The sequence below is a fragment of the Pelmatolapia mariae genome, linkage group LG5, assembly GCF_036321145.2.
Source record: "Pelmatolapia mariae isolate MD_Pm_ZW linkage group LG5, Pm_UMD_F_2, whole genome shotgun sequence".
Lineage (NCBI taxonomy): Eukaryota > Metazoa > Chordata > Actinopteri > Cichliformes > Cichlidae > Pelmatolapia > Pelmatolapia mariae.
The window spans coordinates 13528191-13547620 of record NC_086231.1 but is presented as its reverse complement, the minus strand read 5'-3'; the positions used below and the strand labels follow the sequence as shown (position 1 = coordinate 13547620).

The window sequence follows — 19430 nt, the reverse complement described above, 5'->3', positions numbered from 1 at the left end:
CGGGGCAGGTCACGTTCGCGTGTGTGTGTTTATAATGGATCTGATCCAAAGTGACACTAGACATAATAATAATCATTAGCAGCGTGCAATCAGTGGCTGCGCGCACACAGACACACATTTACAGGTCATCAGGTTAGCTAACAAAGTTACTGGTTCAATTCCTTCTGTCAGCAGTGGCAAATTTTTGCCAAAGTGCCCTTTAGCAGTACTATTACAGCAAAATTACACCAACGTTTACTGTTATATTGTCACATTTACTTTTGTGCATGATTAGTCTTTTCTGTATTCTACATCTACAAGCTTACATGGATAAAATAATTATTGTCCCTCATTCATTTTTTTTTAATTCAGCGCTCCTCTTTTCTTTGCAGCTGTGCACTTTTTGCCCTTCTTTAAAAAAATCAGTTACTGGTTCAACTCTATTTCAAATAACTGAAAATGAGCCTTTGATCAACAAAATCTTTCTAGTGGGAATTAAAAAGTTGAAACACACTTTGCATGGATAAACCTGCAGAGGGCTCATTAATGGTTGGATCATTAATGATTGCCTACAGTTGCCTTTTTCTCCACATTGCTAATGGTCTCTTGTCAGGCCCACTTCAGGTCAGGACAGCTCAACTCTCCCTCACTCTCCACATCTGTGCCGAGCTACAGCCCTCACTTGGACCCACAGTCTGGGCCCAGCTCCCAACATGATAACCCAGTGTTCCCACCACCTCCAGGTGCTATTCTCAATTTTTCAGTTGAATTGAAGTTCGGGAAAGTCCCCTGTTAATAAATGGGTGTGTTTGTAAAACCAACAGTCCTATGTAACTGCGTTAAATAATCACGATTTTATTTTAGTATACATAATTATTATTTCTGTTATAAAAGAACAGTACGGATATCATGCATATTATAACTGGCATACACTAGGGGCTGATCAGTTTTCAATATGATATTATTACATTACATTGTTTACAGTAACACATCACAGTACAGTGACACCCCTCTCTTCACTTTACCGTCATTCATTTTATACGCTCCACCATAAGGAGTCTTTAAGTGACCTAAGACTGGCAGGGTAGCCCGTTTAGAGCTCCTGAATACTTTAATAAAAACTTAAGTATTTGGCACCAGTGTGTTGATAACTTATCACAAGAGGACGTCATTCAATATGATAAATGTGCCAGTGCATGATATTTCTTTTATAGCTCCAGCTAATGACTCTTCTGAGATTATTGCTGCTTATTAACCAAATATTTGTTCCATAAAACATTAGAAAAAGAATCGCTGTCACATTTTTCTAGACTCCAGACAGCGTTTTCAAATGTCTAGCGGTGTCTGATTAACAGTTTGAAGAATAAAGAAATTCTGTTAATGTAAAATGTAGCACAGATCTGTCAAATGTTTCATGTTATTGGCCAGAAATGACTTCAATTATCCAAACAGTCGTTGATTAACTTCCTGTTGTTTGATTTAAATTAATGGTAATAATGAATTTCAATGTCAAGATTTAATGTATTAAGTAGTATTAAGATGCATCCTGTATACATGGATTGGGGAAATTGGGCTGATTTTTTTTTTAAATTTTGTTGAGATGTTACTGATTTTTTCAGCTACTATTAGTTTAATCTTAGTCAGTCACTTTAGTGAGCAAGAATTTATAAGTGTGCTAAGTCACTAAATGGGTTTCTAACATCTAAGACACTTTGAGCTACGTCCAAAAGCTGAAAGAAACCAAAAGTTTGCTTTTATCTGACAAAACAGTTATAAATTATTTTACTTGCGTATCCTCAATAGAGAACTGTTTTAAACTATGCTCCAAAAACTTGTTGAAGATCCAAAAATGACTCATAGAATTAAATGTATCACAATAGCCCACTAATAGTGAATTTTTATGCATTTAGGAGAATATAAAATAAATAATACTGAGAAAAATTAGTGGCGTTTCAGTGATAAAGGGTTACTAAGGAGGCGTGAATTTAGTGTAATAAATATTCAAGGACAAACCTGTTGTGTTCTGCAGGTGTGTGTATGCCTAAGATAAGCTAAAAGCAGTTATAGAGGTAATGAGTTTGCGATCAAGCCTGCAAAACGAGGCAAATGTGTGTGTGTGTGTGTGAGAGCCAGGCATGTGGTTCCTCTCCAGCTGCCAAATCAAAACTCGCTCAGCCAGTCCTTTCATGCACACACACACACACGCGCGCACACACACCTGGCTAGACAAAACAATGTCTGTCTGACCCTGTGTGCGTTTTTGTGTGTCTGCATGGGAAAATCAATTCCACATTAATAAACAATGGTTAATGAATTAAAAGCACTTCTGTCTGCGGCTACAGTGAGTGTGTGCGGAACGCAAGCCAACACTGAGAACGATGTTAATGATTTACTGTGCACGAAAATCTGTTGTGCTCAGACTGGATGCCATGTGATTCAAGTACCAATCCCCACTAAAAGCTCTACTATTAAATATTTTGATATCAGTGATGAATTGGATGACTGAACATAATCTAAAATAGGTCACTTGTATTGATGGATTCACAAATTTTACAGCGCTTTCTTTTAAAGACTTGCTAGGAAGCTGTGTTCATAATTAATCTCTTTTAAAAACGACACACCTGACAAGTTACACACTAACAGCTGAAGAGGTGGAGGCCAAACAAAGACTTAAAATAAGGAGTAGGTTTGCTCAGAAGGCTCTTAATTCTTACTTTCATTATATATATTTTTTCTCAATAATGAACAATTTTACTATTGTAGGGTCTACCTTACAATAAAAAGCACCTTGAGGTGACTGTTGTTGTGATTTGGCACTTTACTCATTTATCTGCTCAGGATCAAAGCGACGAAGTCCAAATTCCAAACATATTCAGTCTGCTTTTAGAAATAAAAAAAACATAAGCAGCAAACGCTGTCATTTCACAAGCAGCAACCTGTTGAAGTTTAAGGTTTCGTGATCTATGCTTCAAGAATAAGTCATTTGGAAAAGTTGTACCATTTTCCTTAGTATCTTCTAAGACTTTTTTGTGGTTTTGAAGTGCAACAAGACTATTTGTGGTTGTATTAAAAACCAGAAAGCCTATCCTAATACACGTTTTGCTAATTTTCTTAAGTTAGTAGCAATTCTCCTCCCAGGCAGTCGCTCCTTTTATTTCATTGTAGAATTGTAACAGATGCCAATACCTATGTTGATGGTGGATGCTGTTTACATTAACATGCTCCATTAAGGAAATACTGAACCATTTGATGACTAAACACATTCTTATCCTCCCTTGACCAACACCGCCACCCTCACTCTATTATAAACTGTAATCCAACAACAGCAACAAGTGAACACCTGAATGCTTCCTTTATTATTCAGGTGCCGTTGAGCAAGAAACCGAAGCCTCACCTGCCTCACGAGAGCAGCCCGGTGGCTAAAATGTTCAAAAACACCTGGCTCTGAGAGTGCACTTTCTTTCTTAAAGACTCACCTCTAATCAGCTCATGTCCTTTCTTTATCCTCCACATGAATCAACACGCCTTTGCTTTTGTGCCTTTGCGTGTGTGTATGTGTGTGTGTGCGCGTGTGTGTGTGCTAGAAATGAGATAACCTCTAGTTTAGACAAAACAATTTTCTGCAGAAACCCAAACAGCATGACTGCAACAAAGCTGAAACAAAGAACTGCATGGAAAGTATAAAAAGGAAAGAATGAGCAGGAATGGGGGGGTGGGGGGAATAAAGGGTGAAAATATTTCACCGTCTGAATATTTTATGGTAGACATGTAGAGCTCTAACGTTTATTGCAAGAGACATCTGGCAAAAACCCAACATACACGTGGAAATCTGTCTGCGAGAGAGCAAAGGTATTTTCCCTGTACTTACAGGCGACAGTGTTTTAATGCTGTTGATGTTTCTCTGTATCATCAGGGTCAGAAATGTTTACCATAAGAGGGTGTGTGTTGTGAAAGCTTAATGGATGGATGGATGGCAAACAAGCTGGGAAACTGGCTCCATGCCTCCAGAGCACAAAATGATATGGGCCTCACATTAAGGTGTGCATGCCAGCTGGCAAAGTCTACCGTCTCCTCACTGAGGAAGGTGTGGGAAGCTAGTGGACACAATGTGAGCAGCGATTATGTTTCTGATGTAGCCAAGAATCTGTCAGCGCAGGTGTGATGGGAATTGTTTGCCTTTTTAAAGAAACTAGCCATTTCAAAGTTTGTCTCCTGTAAGAAGACTCCTTCCATACTGTGGTGCATTTAGGAGACAAAAAAAAAAACAACTTCTAAGAAGTTCCTTAAACCTTTCAAGTTGAATTTTCACTTCAACTGACTCCAAAAGGTCTTGTGGACTTTGTGTGGGGTAGCCAAACACAAATTTAAGTCTGATGCCATGGAGCGGCTGGACACTGAGTCATGGCTAAAAATAGTAAAAAGAACAAACCTTCATCAGACATGCACATCCGATTAAGGCAACATGTTGTTTTCTTTTAAATTTCCTGTTTTCTCATTCCTACCCATCATCATCAAGTCTTGTGGTCCCCATGCTTACATGAAGAGCACAATCAAGGCCGTCACGAAGACTTTAATGGACTCAAAATTGGTATGTTTACGTAAAACAAAAACAGCTGTCAGGCTGAGACACCACAGATGCTGGAAGCTCAGTTCACAGATTTTTTGCCACTTGTGGGCAGCAAAACTATCAAAGTCCTTCCAAAAGCAAGTCTTAAAACTCGACAGCCATCTCAACAGCTCATCTGGATAGCATTCGAAGTAGTATTATTACCTTTATGGTTGCCGAGACATATAAACTGCAAATACAGAAACGTGAAACAGTCAAATATTTGCTAAATCTGACCAAAAATAAAATTTCAAAAAGCTTTCTTTTTCTGCTGAAAAATTCTCCTACAGTGTTTTCATCTTATATAGTTTTGATGAATGTATATAATGCAATGGCACTTCAGAATATTTTATCAGAAATAAACACTGAGCAGAAATTTGGAGAAACATTAGGCAGAGTCTTCATGTTAATGTGCAGGTCTGCACCCTTATACAAATAGCATTAAGTGAAAATTAGTGCTGCAAAGGAGCCTGAAATTTGTTTTACATTGAACTCTTTTGCAAAGTTGTGAAATTTTTGAGATGGGCCAGTGCCACCCTATGTGACCCCCTGAACACACCCTTGATCATAGGATGTTAGTAAACCACTGCACCGTTATTTGCATCATTATTTATTTGGGGATATGTTTGTGTTCGAAATTCACTTTTTCCTCTGCTTGCTTTTTACAGTTTAAACATTAAATATTTAAATGCATTGAAATGCACTCTGTGAAGTCTCCAGCCATTTAAAGCTCTTTTTCTTTCTACACTCTGTAGTAGTGCAGACATAGCTATAAAAAAACTGACTGAAGAGCACCGAGGCTGCTTGTTTGTTTGACCAACACTAAGTTCAGTTCTATTCTATTCTCAGAGCACATTAGTTTATAGGTAAACCCCTTACTCCTTATAACCCCTTTCTAAAAAAATTGAATAGATTCCACCATAAGCAGGCTTAGGTTGCATACTTTTCCTATGATCAAGTTTTCGATTTTTCCAGTGATCAAAAATCTGAGGCCAACATTTACATGTTTAGCTGCTCTGTAGACCAGGAGATCTGTTTTGGGCTTTGAAAAACACCATCGAATGTGAACAAAAGGCCACAGTGGAAAGGAAAAGATGTGTTTTCCGACTGAGCCAGCTTAGTGGGGATGTAGACTTGGCTACAGTGCAAGAGCATGACTGTAATATAACTTTGTTTTGATGTGCATGTGGGCTTTTATTTTCTCACCTTTTAGCCCTAAAACCATTAGAATCACATCCTTAATGTGCATCTGAAGCGGAGTACAGGGGCTGTCTGTGTGCTTTTCTGGCCTGCTGCTCTGTCTAGACACTGCAATCCACTCAGTGTGTGCGTGTGTAAATGTATGTGCGTTTGTGACAGTCAGAGAGTGAGGGGGTTATTTGGCGTTTAGGTGGAGCTTGGTTTGTGTCTATGTGTTTGAATGGTTGAATATGTAATGATAATTATTAGCAATATAAACAGCTAGGAGGAGTCACGGTGGCATTCTGTGTGTGTGTGTGTTTGAGGATGCAAATGACGTGGTCCCAGCTGTTTCCTGTGAGCCAGAGGGCAAAGGAGGCAGACGCGTTCTCTCTGGAAGTCTGAGTGTGTGTGCGCGCAGGGGTCAAGCCCACGGTCATGAGTGTCTGTGTCGCGTGGGTGGGGGGAATGGGAGTGTATGTGTGTGCTTTGTACACTGAAGTGTCCATTGTCTAGACTCTGTCTCGCAGTCAGGGCAGCTGATTGGTTGACAAATCATCGTAAATGTCGCACAAAACGTCTTTGTGTGAAATCTACATCACGGATTGCTTCCGAACATAATGTAAGGTATATCCACACAAAAGGCCAAAATATGTATGTGGTGACTTATGTAACTCAAATTCTTCTGCACATTTGGTGAAAATCATCTATGCTTTTGTCTTTTTTGTAAGATGCTCTCCAGTAGTTGACAATCAGTTTAGTCTTGACTCTTTCATGAACCACATACAGCCCAATTTAATCTCAAGTGGGCTAGATCAGTGAATCAAGGAAAAATAGCAATGAAAAAAACACTGTCTAAATTTTTCCATTTGTTTTAGTAGACACTCTGACTTCATATGAGCCATTCATTTCAAGTCTGAGATGTCTTCAGAAAAGTATGTGGAATCTCAATAATATGTGTCCGTCTTCCATATTCACTCAGGCTACTGTCACCACAAAGACTACTGTCATAAATCAAAGAAACACTTTGCCTACCTGGCTTAACAACTTTGCTTTGGTGTGGTAGGGCAGGCCACACGTAAAGTCTTTGTCAGTAAGAAGGCTGTAAAACTGGTGATGATTCAGACATCTGGCTTGAATGATACAGTATGAACGACTTTCACGACATGATTCATTCTTAGACACTGTCAGCACAGTGCTTCCTTTTTCAAAAACACAGAGAAAAGTTCAAAAGTTAAGACCTGCTTCACTGAAATTTTCAGACATTGAAAAACCATCCAGCGGGTTGTTTTGGATCTTCTGGCTGGCTGGGCATTTGACACTCATGGTCTAGACTTCTAAACTTAAATTTTAAGCAATAGTTTCATTGAGCACTGCAGTTTCGAATATTTTCTTAGACTAGGATGTCAAAAAATGTGTATTTAAAACACTCATTTGTTCTCATTTTTTGTTTGTTTTCAGCATGCAGATTTTTCATTTTTGGAGCCTCCTCCAACCCTGTGCTGAGACTTGGCTATCTATATTGATCTGTGGCTTCCTGGAGTCAGCATCAATATGTCCAGTTGCTATATTTACTGGTAGCTTTGTCAGCAGGTGGAGAGAAACAAATCAATCAGTCATCAAAGGTCTCATAAATATATCTGCACTTAAAAAAAACAAACAAGGAACATAAAACTGAATTCATTAACAAAATATAGTTAGTGAGGAGAAAAAGTTAGTATGAGAGAAATATTATGGGAGAAGGCACACAAACAACCAAAACCAACCCCCTCCGCTGTGACAACGAACCTTTCACCCCTCCTCCTCCCTGCCTTCTCCTGACCTGACCCTTGACCTTTGCCTTTAAAGATACTCAGACTGTTTCACTTCACCCACTGCCTCCCAGCAGATGCAGCACGACATTGGTTTCAAATGCAAAAATGCCACCATTGACACAGCAAGCATTTGCATACATCTGAATATCCGAATGTCTAATGAAAATCTGCAAACTGAATTACTCATGGAGGCCTGTGACATAACATAAACATAATCTTGATATTTCTTCCCACAACGTCTGAAATCACTCAACTACTTTCATGTTTCTTCAAGTTAGGTTAATGTGAAAAAGCAGATGGTCCATCAGGAGAGTCACTAACCTTTTAAGGCAAAAATATTGTTAAATGTTAATTAAACAAGATGACTCATAAACTACAGTTTTGATGACTTTCATTCTGAGTATCACTCTAATTCATTTAACACCAGAGATTCCATATTAATGCAATAGGGGTGCGATTCTAAATGACTAAATAAACATTGATCTTAAGTACGAACATATTCAATTAGAGAAACTTTGGTGAATTGTTTTCTCAATTACAATTTACTTATGAAATTACTTACTTGTCACTCAGAATAGTCTCTACATGACATCACTTTTAAATTCCATGTAGACATCCAATCGTACGCGTACAGAGGTGACAAAAACACAAACTCTTAAATATAAAAAATAATAATAATTTAAATTTTCTTTTCAGCAGACAAGCCTGCGTTCATGATCTGTTCCACATTAGCAGGTGACACCACGCTCTTAAAAGACCAGACAGACAAATTATGACTCAGACAAATTAACAAAAGCCAAGGGACACTTTAATTTCTTCTCAACACGTAATCAGACATTAACGTTAGCAACTTCCTCTGTCCCAGACTAATTAATAAGAAAACAGTCTTTTTTTAAACTACATTGACACACAACAATTGAAGTATTTAGACCAGACAGTCATAAAGGTTTATTTTTCGTCCTCAGCCTAATTAATGAAAAACAAGAGACAATCTTTTCCACATTACTGTGTGCGAGTCTATGCCTACAGCAGGCAGACAGTCATTGCCTTTATTTATAGAGCCAGCCTCTTGGACCTCAGACAGTCTCTGTATGGATTTATTCACACTGAGAGACAGACATATAGGGCTGGCTCTGACTTCAGACTAATTAATGGGACAATATGGGTCCAACAGCCTACAAGAGGCTCAGCTGAATGCTGACTGGTATGCAGATAATATGCAAAAAGCACACACTCACACAAACACAAACTCCCCAAAGTGTCGCTGACCCAGACCCCCTAGACACACACACACACTGCATGCATCTACATATATGCATGATGAGAACATGCTGATGACTTTTTCGAGCTGTGTGTGTGTTGTTGGTGTCTAGACCGAGAAACAATGAACAGCTGAGAGGCTGAATAAAAAGGAACGAAAGGATTTAAACAAAGAATGAAGGAAAAAACACTTTAAATCTGCAACTGTGTGTTATTTAATCCAGTAATTGTTGAATTAATAATGTTTTTTGTCTACTTAGTCAAAATCCATTTTTTAAGAAAAGAAAAATAATTTAAAAGTAAAACTATGTTTACTTTAAAAATATGTATTTGTGTATATATACATATATACATCCTCGACCCTATGCAAGCAAAAGCTTTTTTTTTTTGGTGACTCTTAATTTACCTACGGATGATATATACGTTTAACGTGATGTGAAACAAACGGAAACAGAGACCATAACAACGTTCATATTTTCACATTTAAAATTCAGTAAAAAGGACTAGATGTTACAGCCCCTGATAATGCATTGCTTTAGATGGAGAGACTCTTGAGGGATGGCTGTTATGAGGAACACCAGCAGCACACATTGTTGCGTGCCTCAACTTTCGGTCTTTCACCCACTATGGAAAAAAAGGCACATTTGGACGTTTCTTGCATTAGAAATTAAGTATGCAGGTTGATACTCATCTTCTAGTGGCAACTCTTGCTATCTTCTCTAGGAAAACTCGTTTCAAATTTTTTAAAAGTTCTCTGGTTCTTCAAAGAACCATCACCAACTAAGGAACCTCTGCAGGTTTTTAAATTACAAAAGGCTCGGTATTAGTATTGACTTTGCAAAATATAAGTATATATATCTACTGTGAAAAGACTGTCAACGTATAACTGACCTGAGGTTAAAGCTGCCTGATAGCTATATATAGTTGCAGCTCGGGAGGTAGAGCAAGTAGTCTACTAATATAAGGGTCAGTGGTTTGATCACCATCTCCTCAAGTCCTTGGGTAAGATACTAAGCCCCAAATTGCCCCGATGCATCCATTGATGGTGTGAGTGTGATAGGTAAGTGTTTAAAGTGATAGAAATGAATGATGTTTGAATGGGTAAATGTGGTTTGTAGTGTTTTAGGGCTTTGAGAGCTCAGCAAGAGTAGACAAGCACTATAAAAACACCAGTCCATTTACCTCCCATAGATTTCAGTCCAGACTTCATTGAGAGCAATGCGTCTCTCTAACATCTCTGAAAACCCTCATTTAACTTTGTCAGTAACTGATATTGTTGTTGGGTCAAATACATTTTGCTCTGACTGAATTTTCAAGGATAGTGTGATGGAAACCTGAAAGATTTTAAAATGACAAAGACTTTTCTGCTTTTTCTGACAAAGGAACTAAATAAAAAAAAAAATACAAAAAAGAAATTGATAAAGGGCATCGGCTATTCCTCAAATGATTAAATATCATAAATATTAAATATACAAATTTGGTTGATCTCTATTAAAAACCACTAATGAAAATGAATCAAATTGACCTATCCACCACTAGAATTTAAAAAATGCACAAAATTGAATACAAGACAGGAGGTTAAATGGAAAAATCAAGGATGAAACAAGCAAGGAGGTGAGAAACCTTGGAAAGAGGCAATTTCTCACCAATTCGCAGTAAATAGGAAATGCTATTCTTTGTGCCCTTAAGCAAGACACTGAACCCAGTTACTCAGGAGTCGTGCGTTATCGGAAACTGAACAAAGAGGAAGCAGATGTGCCAACTTTTTGTGGTAATTCTTTTGAAGACAAATTACTATCTGTATATCGTACACGGGATTAAAGCGATTCTGTTTCTGGGACGATGCCAGCTGTCAGTCACAGAAAAATGAAACACAAAAGGCAGAATTTGATCCACGCCAACCCATCTTCTTTAGCTGCGAGAAAAGTCCAATAAGGAACGTTATTTTTTATATTGTTTTTTCTTTCTCAATCCCCCCTCAACTGACTGCTCACACAGAAATACACAGTCACACAGGGAGGAAATTAACAGACAAACGCAGACTAACACATGTGCACGCGTGCGCACACATGCACACTCACACAGAGGACTGAGACAGCCAGACAGAGCGGTTTACATAATAAGTCTAGGAGGCCAGCCAGAACAGACTCAGTCATTTAATTTCCATGATTCACTGAGTGAGTGAGAAAGGAAGAAAGAATTTAACTCTATTTTCAGCACTTTCTCGTGAATTTGCTGAAACCCTTTCCCTGAAATAATACACTGTTTAATTATTCTGAAGAAATAATTAGTCAACAGCCCCCAAACATTGCGCCAATATAAAGGTGACAGATATGTCAAAAGGAGCGTTATGCGTCATTCCTGTGTAGCTACCACAGTTTACAGTAAAACAATCAAAGACAGAGTTCCATGCAGGTTGCCTCAGGATATACTTTTGTGCCAAAAATAATCTGTCAAAAGCAGAAATGGGGAGAAATAAAATGAAGCTTTTTTCCTGTTTTTTAATGCACATCATGTCTTGGGTCACATGGAAGCTGCAGCCCAAACAGGATGTGGGAGGGATTTTTATTTTAACAGCCTGACACATGATAGTGACAGAATGACAGGATGAATTTTAGATGTGAGATTGTCACGCTATACATAAAACTTACATGTATTCTTGTTGCCTTTGTACAGACGTTTAATATATGTGGGTCATGTGGTGAACTTTCACCGACAGTAGGTGAATTTGGTGCAATTATCCAAACTAAGATCAGGAGAGAGTAATGTTCTTGTCACAGAATTACAAGTGAAACCTGGATTCTTTTGGTTGTGGTTAAGGTTAATCAGAGTCATCACTTTTACTGGTTTACAACACAAACTTCATATAATTAATTTCTTAAGCAAAAATATGTTGTTTAAAATGCAGGAAAGTGTAAATCAATAAACTAGTTAGGCTAGTCTAGTGAAATTATCTCCCTCTTCCGTATCATTTTAATGTGAAATTCTCTGGACTAATGTTTTATTTAAGTGGACCTATTAGGCTTCTTGTTTTCTGCCATACAACTCTGTTACAAGCATTTTCAATTAAACTGTTCAAGGAATCCCTGTCAGCAAAAGTTGCGGCTTTAAACTGCTTAAAACACTCTGTTTCAGTTATTTCTTCCACTCATGGCTCTGTATGATGTCACTGAAAGTGAAAATGTCATATACATTGAAGTCCCATTCACCTGCTGGCCATATCTTTCATATACGATTGGGCAATCAGAGAGTTGGCTTTAAGAAAAGGGAAAAAGCTAAAACCAAGAATGATAATCTCATTCGTTTAGAAAATCTATTCATCTATCTCCCTCCCTGCCATCTCCTCCAACCGGTCACAGCAGATGGCTGCCCTTCCCTGAGCCTGGTTCTTCCTGTTAAAAGGGAGTTTCTTCTTCTCACTGTCGCCAAGTGTTTGCTCATACGGGGACGTCTGATTGTTCTGGGGTTTCTCTCTGCTATCGTAGGCGCTTTACCTTTCAATATCAAGCACCTAAGGGCAACTGTTGTTGTGATTTAATGCTACATAAATAAAATTGAACTGGATTGAAAAGAATATTATATTAAAAATATGGAGCTGAAAATGGGTATAGTGGGCTTATAAATCATATTGTTCAGAGTCTGATCTAGTGTGTAGAAATTTATAACTGTAAATAAAGGAGCAAATATGTCTTGATGATTTTCAGATTGTATATTACTTATGTTGCCACCCGTGCAGTTAGTAGAGGGAACAAATATTGAAACCTGAAGCCTGTTAGTATTACAAGTTGTCATTGTTTCATTACCAGATTTAGTAGAGGTAATTCACTGCTAAATGCAAGAACAAAAAATCAAGAACTATCTTCAATGAACCTGTTAACAGCCAAGAAGTCACCAGCAAACCATGTTAGCTTGCATTTCAGCAACATGCTAAAGAAGATGTCATCGTGCAAATTGACTGTCTTTCATGCATTTCAACTCCTCTTATCTCCGACCAGATGAACAACATTTCCATATGAAGGGTTGTTGGGAATTTAACCCTAACACTAAACAGTTCACTGGCGATCTGGTGGATGCTAAGAGGTTAAAGTACAATGTGATCAAATAAGGGTTGTTGCAAAGATCAACCTTGTGACTGAACATGATGCCTGGTCACATTGTGTCCTTCCTCCTGCCAACGTTGGCGTCATCCTCCTCTCCACTCAGGAACTCTATGACTGTTTTTCTCAAATTCATTAACCAAAAAACCCACACTCCTACCCTCCAGCTGAACTCACACATACTTCGACACACACTATTGATAACATTTATGTCGGCTATAGAGTCAGACTGAGGACGTGTTGATGTTAAGGCAGCCAGACATGTAGTAACAAATGAATAGCGAAACTGAGCTACTGGTAGGAAATGATTCTTACAAGCTGATACCAGCGATGACTTCACTCCCCCTCTCCACATACACACGGCTAGTCTGTGAGTAATGCTGATGTCATGTGCTTTGACTACCAATGTCTGCTGCTCAGAACAGATGTGTTTTTGCATATGTGTGTGTGTGTGTGTGTGTGTGTGTGTGTGTGTGTGTGTGTGTGTGTGTGTGTGTGTGTGTGACTGCACAGGTACACGAAACCCTACAATTACAACTTGCGAGACAAAGGAAGGATGCGTATGAGAGGAAGAGAGACAGATAAATGATAATCTGAGGTGACTCAGAGGATCTGCAGCTCTTTCACAAATCTCAGATGAATGTTTTTATCTAAATTCAGTGACTTAAAAATGTTTAAATGCTTCAAATCCAGCTTTGAAGGTACACGGTATGGGATGCCAAATTAGTTTGAGATGCATTATGTCTTTAGAACTCAGCTAGGAGAGCTGCTTTTCACTTAATTTCATTTCCAGTGGTCCTCTCAAAGTGTCTATAAGAAATACTATTTTAATTATCTGCTAGTTAGATGCACCATTTGTGTTGGTTAATGCAAAATTAACACAACCATGTTAACGTCTTTTATAAATCTCAGAAAGAGATATAAAAATTTGGACAGATAAAACTGAAACTTTCTGATTTATACCGCTCAAGTGAAATGACTAAAGATGGGTTTTTTTTTAGTTTTTTTAGAGGTGAACTGAACCCGGCAGCCTTAATATATGCAGCAACAGATATGTCAGGTGTCTGCTATGAAATCTGTGCTTTCTTCTTCAGATCTATTTTTAAGATCTTCAGAGGTAAAAAATTTAGGGAACCCCTCCTTTTTCTATCATGTCATCCTTTGATCACCGCATCAAGTGCATAACGTGGATTATCTTTTACTTTGTTCTACTGTGCTTTTCATCTTTCCTGTCACACTCCGGTGCTTACTGCCCAGTACAGCTGAACGAGCCTAAATGTGATATTGTTTTTTGTTTTTTAATAAAAGCCAACGCATCGTTAGTTTCAGTCTGTCAACTCCTACACAATCTAAAATTCACCAAAATGTCTTTTGTTCCGTTCTTTTTTCCTCTTATTTCTCCTTCACTTCCTCTGTCGTTTTCTTTTACAGACACCTTATTTGCTTTTTCCAAAGTTTTGACATTTTCTTCTTGCTAACTTCTCTCTCCGCTGTCTCTCTAGTCTGCTCAGTACTCTTCACTGTCTGCCTCTTTGGTTTATCTGTTTCCCTCCTCCTGTCCTCCAGACTAAACATCACGTCTGTTTTCAGACAGAAGAATTGAGTATGCGCCTCTGTCTGCATTCTTATCTAGCCTCTCTGTTACAAGTTAAGGCAACTATGGTTATCACATGGCTTGATTGCCATAACCCCATCAACATTACTACATGCTTACATGGACTTACTTTCTTAGAATTCTAGTTGGGAGATTTCGATCGCAGACTGGTTCTAAGAATAAAAGAATCCTATTTATATTACCAAAACATTTGATGTGACTTACAGCTGTTGCATTTCTACAGCTTGGATCGGCAGTACAGTGCTTTGTACTGTGCACCAACCCAAACTGGTGATTGAACATTTTAATGCGCTTGTCATGCTAGCTGCCATATTTTGCTGATATTTACAATAGTCTGCTTATACTTCTTACACTTAACGTTTTTATCTGCTTAAACAACAAACAATGCTATATCAAGTAATACCTGCTAAAGAGCTGCTAGCTAGCTGGCACTGGGAATGAACCAGCACTGAAAACATTTTGTACTAAAACTTGCTGTTTGGAGTGTTTCATATATGTCTAACCATAATAACTGCCAGAAAGTGGAGGGAACACATCGCGTCATCTTAGCTATGTAGCATGAGAGCTAGCTGGAAGGGGATATGTCATTAGAGTTTCTAGCTGCCTGTCAGGCATGCATTGTGGAATAACTTGGGTGTTTTGTGCATTAAGAATAAATTGTAAATATCTGCAAAGTGCAGCATATGAAGCAAATGTCATTTCTTGGTAAGTGCACAACTTTCTACACTATACTGCTGAAATCTATACATCACAAAAGTAACTCCATTGAGGCCACTGACACACTGACCTTTCTAACTGTTACAAGTATACCATTTGCATGTTTTCAAGGCATTGCACATAACTTTATTTATCATGCATTTACAGAATCAAAGTATTTTCAATATGCATTATTGTTGGGAAACCTGGTCTGACAGCATCTGCTTGGGACTTATGTCATCTCAACGTGGCAGCATGGAAAAATGACAGGTGACACCATCATGAACCATTTCTGCACAAAATACATTAGTCACCGTTCTCCATTATCATTGCTTCTAAATTTTAAATGAGAAAAACACAAAACTTGTTAAAATATTGCTTGAACCATCCAGAAAAATCACTTTCAGGAGAAATTAAGCCTTTTTATTAATGCTTCAATTTAGGTCTCTCACACATTGCTCAAAAGGCTTTTCAGTTTTTAAAAGACAGCAAATCACGTCATCATCTAATCGCTCATTTGGATTAAGCTCTGCAGATGTGATTGCGAATAAATATCTTTTAGTTTTGATCTATTTGTCAGATCAAATAAGACTTCTAATAACGTCACGTCTGGCTTTTTATCACTATTTCTGGCACTTTAAAGGATGTATGATTTATCTACCGAATAAAAACTAAAAGTAATCATTTTTACAAATGTTACAAATACATCTTCCCAATTATGAAGGTGAACTTGCAAATGCTTAATCATTTCATCAATAACCATTTCACTGATGTGATTTATACTTTGTCTGGTTCTTCACTGTAACTCGTTTTTATTGTCTGTTGATGCAAATGTTGTCTGTGGCTTCTGTGTGTGTGTCAGCAGGATTACACAAGCCGAATTTGATGAAACCTGATGGAGAGGTGGAACATGAGCAAAGATGGAGGCTGTTCGGTTTTGGTACAGATGCAGAACATTTTCTTTGAAACTGACCTTGGTGGAGATAAGCGCTCTGTGTGTAGCTTGCTTGTTTAAACCTGCAAAACTGCAAAGATTTGTTTGCCCTAGATCTTAAATGTTTAATTCGTCATACATGACAAGATTTGGATAGGTGGTGAAACAAAAGACATTAAAGGTGCTGTGGAAAAGGAAAAGGCCATCTATCTGAAACTGCTGCTGGAACGTCAAACATGATTAAGAGAGATATATTGCTTTACTTGTGACAATCATTGTGATAATATAGGGTAAGGGTAAGTAAATAACACCCAATACAGACTTGGTGACTGGTCCATGACTATCTAGTAATCACTGGTCGTGAGGGAAAAATCAGTATTCCCAGCCTTCTTAGCTACCAATTTCACCTAGTGAGAGCCAGAAACCTCCAAGAACCAATGCCATCCACTTAGGAAAAAACACATTTTCCCTCAGCAACTGACAGTTGGATCACATCCAATATGGCAGACCAATATCGAGCAACATGTGCATGACGTCACATTAAAAAACGTCTATAGGCTTCAATTGTTTGCAGTGTCTGTGTGTGCACTGTCTTCTCCAACAACCTGAACTGCGTCTGAAGCTGTCTGAGTGACACACACATGCACACACACACAGCTTTCATGTCTTAAATGACCTCACAACATTATGATTGTTTGCAGTTTTAATAGTAGGTGTCCCCAGCTGGAAAAGAACCCCATAACTTCACTCAAGTACTTTAATGAAGCACAGATTTCACTCCAGTGTACTCTATATTTTCTGTGCAAATACTGTACTTTGTGATCCATGGCATTTATTTTAAAGGTTTAGTTACATATTTTGAAGATTTAAAAACTATAGATCTACTAGTATATTCTTCTGTATTATCATAGATACAGCTGCAAAATTAAACTGAGAGACATACTCATGCATCAGGAACTATGATCCAGTATTATCATGTCTGCGATTTATTTTATTTAAATATACTGGGACTGTGAGTTTTACTCAGCTAAAAAGACCTAAATCACCGTCGTCAAACATGAATCAGGGGAGTCAGACCCGGCTAGGCGAAGGGTCCCATGGACAGGGCAGTTAAGTCATTAATAACTCCAATATTACGACGCAATAGTAAAAACACATTTTATATATATCGACACAGACAGGGACCGCTGCTGCTTTACTGTCTTGCTAGACCAAACAGCACACAAAGATTCCGACATAAAGTATACGCCAATATAAACACACGCAGTGGAACACAGGGATTTCCCGGATACGGCCACACACATAAACACACGCGCGCGCACTCTCGCACGCGCGCGCACGCAGACGGGCGGCTAGACAGCCGTCTGGCTTTGCTCGAATGACGAAGCGACGACAAAACTTCCAACTCCCCTGCTTTGTCACCGATCAAACCCAGGTATTCCTAAGACATCAGCTTTCAGTGTCCCCCCAAGGTAACGTCCTGACAGTTTCGTCGCACTTTAAGTCTCATTTTTACCGTCAAAATCCAAAATGAAGGAGCAGGTTTTCTCTGAAACCCAAGTCAGCTGAGCGTTAAGTTCAAAAGCAGACAGAAAACGCCAACGGCTCAGAAAGTCGACCGAAAAAAACACAGCAACCCGAAACTGTCAAAGTTAGCTGACATGGCGAAGAAAACGGCTCGAAACAGCCATGATGTGATATAAATTAAATCAAACAGAAGAGCTTTTTCGAGTCTTCAGGAAGAGATGGGGAAGCTTGCGGTTTTTGGTTTAAGTTCAAAATGAGGCGTTATTAATCACAAATGTTAGAAAGGGTAACATAATATTCACCACAGTTAATAATTGCAGGGAGTACCATGAAACATATTAAAACTACCAGCAGATTCTAAACTGACTCAGAACGAAAGACTTAACTCCAGTCGTTTAAATAAAAGAAATAATGTGGAAAGAGCAGAGGGAAACAGAAACTCTTCCGAGTACCTGCAGCGAAGCTTCACAGACGCATTTTTAAGACACTTGAAAGGAAAAAGTGAGCGAGGTAGAGGCAGAAAAAAGTCATTACTCACTGATTTCCATGCTCTGGAGGGAGGTGTAGCGCTTGCAGTTACAAGTACAGGAGACATTGGCGGCGGTGGCGTTTAAAACACCCATCAAGTTTAACATTTAAATGCTCCTAAAATCAGACATAAATACTCCGGGACAGAGAGGACGAGTGGAGGAGGAGAGGCGACCGGAAGAGAGAGAGGAGACTAAAAAAAATAAAATAAAAATCTCACAACAAACTCCCCTCCAAAAAAATCCTCCTTTTTTCTCTGCTCTCTCTCCAATCTCCTCTCCTTTCCCTCCGGTCCTCCTCCTGTCTCGGTTCTCTCCTCCTCCTCTCTGAGGTTTCTCCTCCTCTTCCACGAAAATCTATCTATCTATCTATCTATCTATCTATCGGCGTGCCGCTGAAGTATCGCTGCAGCCTTTAAATGTAGTTTCAACGTTGTAAAGATGTACTTGAGCTACTTTTAGTCCCTTACAACAAATCAGCTTTAGAGGATCCGCGTTTTGCGCCGAGTGACCGGCGACTAAACTGCTGAGGGAGTCTGTCTGGTCCTGTCTGTCCCCCCCCCCCCCCCCTCTCTCTCTCTCTCCCTCCTCTCTCTCTCTCTCTCTCGCTCTCAGTCTGTCTCTAGGGATTTCTCTCGCTCTCCCTCGCTCTCTCTCTCGCTCTCTCCCTCGCTCTGGCTCATCTGCCAGGTCGTACAGGCAGGGAGGAAACCACAGATAAAGCAAAGATCACACATTTGCCTCCCTCAGAGAGGCAAACCTTGCAGGATCACATGACCCTTATTTCATATTATTAATACTGTAATCATAAACATCTTTTTTTTTTACTGATCCATTTTATTGTCATTTTTATGTGGTCTAAATGTACCAAGGGGTTCTATTTTGTACATTCATGCGTGTCACTGTCATGATTTTTAATCATACAGATGTTTCCCACCGTGTATATGTCGACTTCTTGTGCAACTTTTTTCTTTTAAATATTAAGATAATGGAAATGTATGTACGCTATGTAAATGAAAGTTGTGATTTTTCAGCATTATATGCTTTGCTTTTATTGTCATTTGTTAGATGAGTTGCCCAAGCAGTAATTTGACATACACAGCTGCAACAATCTAAATATTCTTGAGTATAAAAAATATCTGCAAGACTTCTTTTTTCTTAAATCAGACTCACAGCAGCAACAAAGGATAAAAAAG

The 19430-nt window shown here is 38.7% G+C and overlaps 1 protein-coding gene across 1 annotated transcript in view; it reads right to left on the bottom strand.

Annotated features, from left to right (window-relative positions):
- Positions 1 to 18758, bottom strand: part of pmepa1 (prostate transmembrane protein, androgen induced 1) — a 40268-nt gene extending 21510 nt beyond the window's left edge. Inside the window, exon 1 of the mRNA XM_063473726.1 lies at positions 18246 to 18758. Within this exon, the coding sequence (XP_063329796.1) occupies positions 18246 to 18342 (97 nt within the window). The 5' untranslated portion in view covers positions 18343 to 18758. The remainder of the gene's footprint in view (positions 1 to 18245) is intronic.
- Between the last annotated feature and the right edge of the window lie 672 nt (positions 18759 to 19430).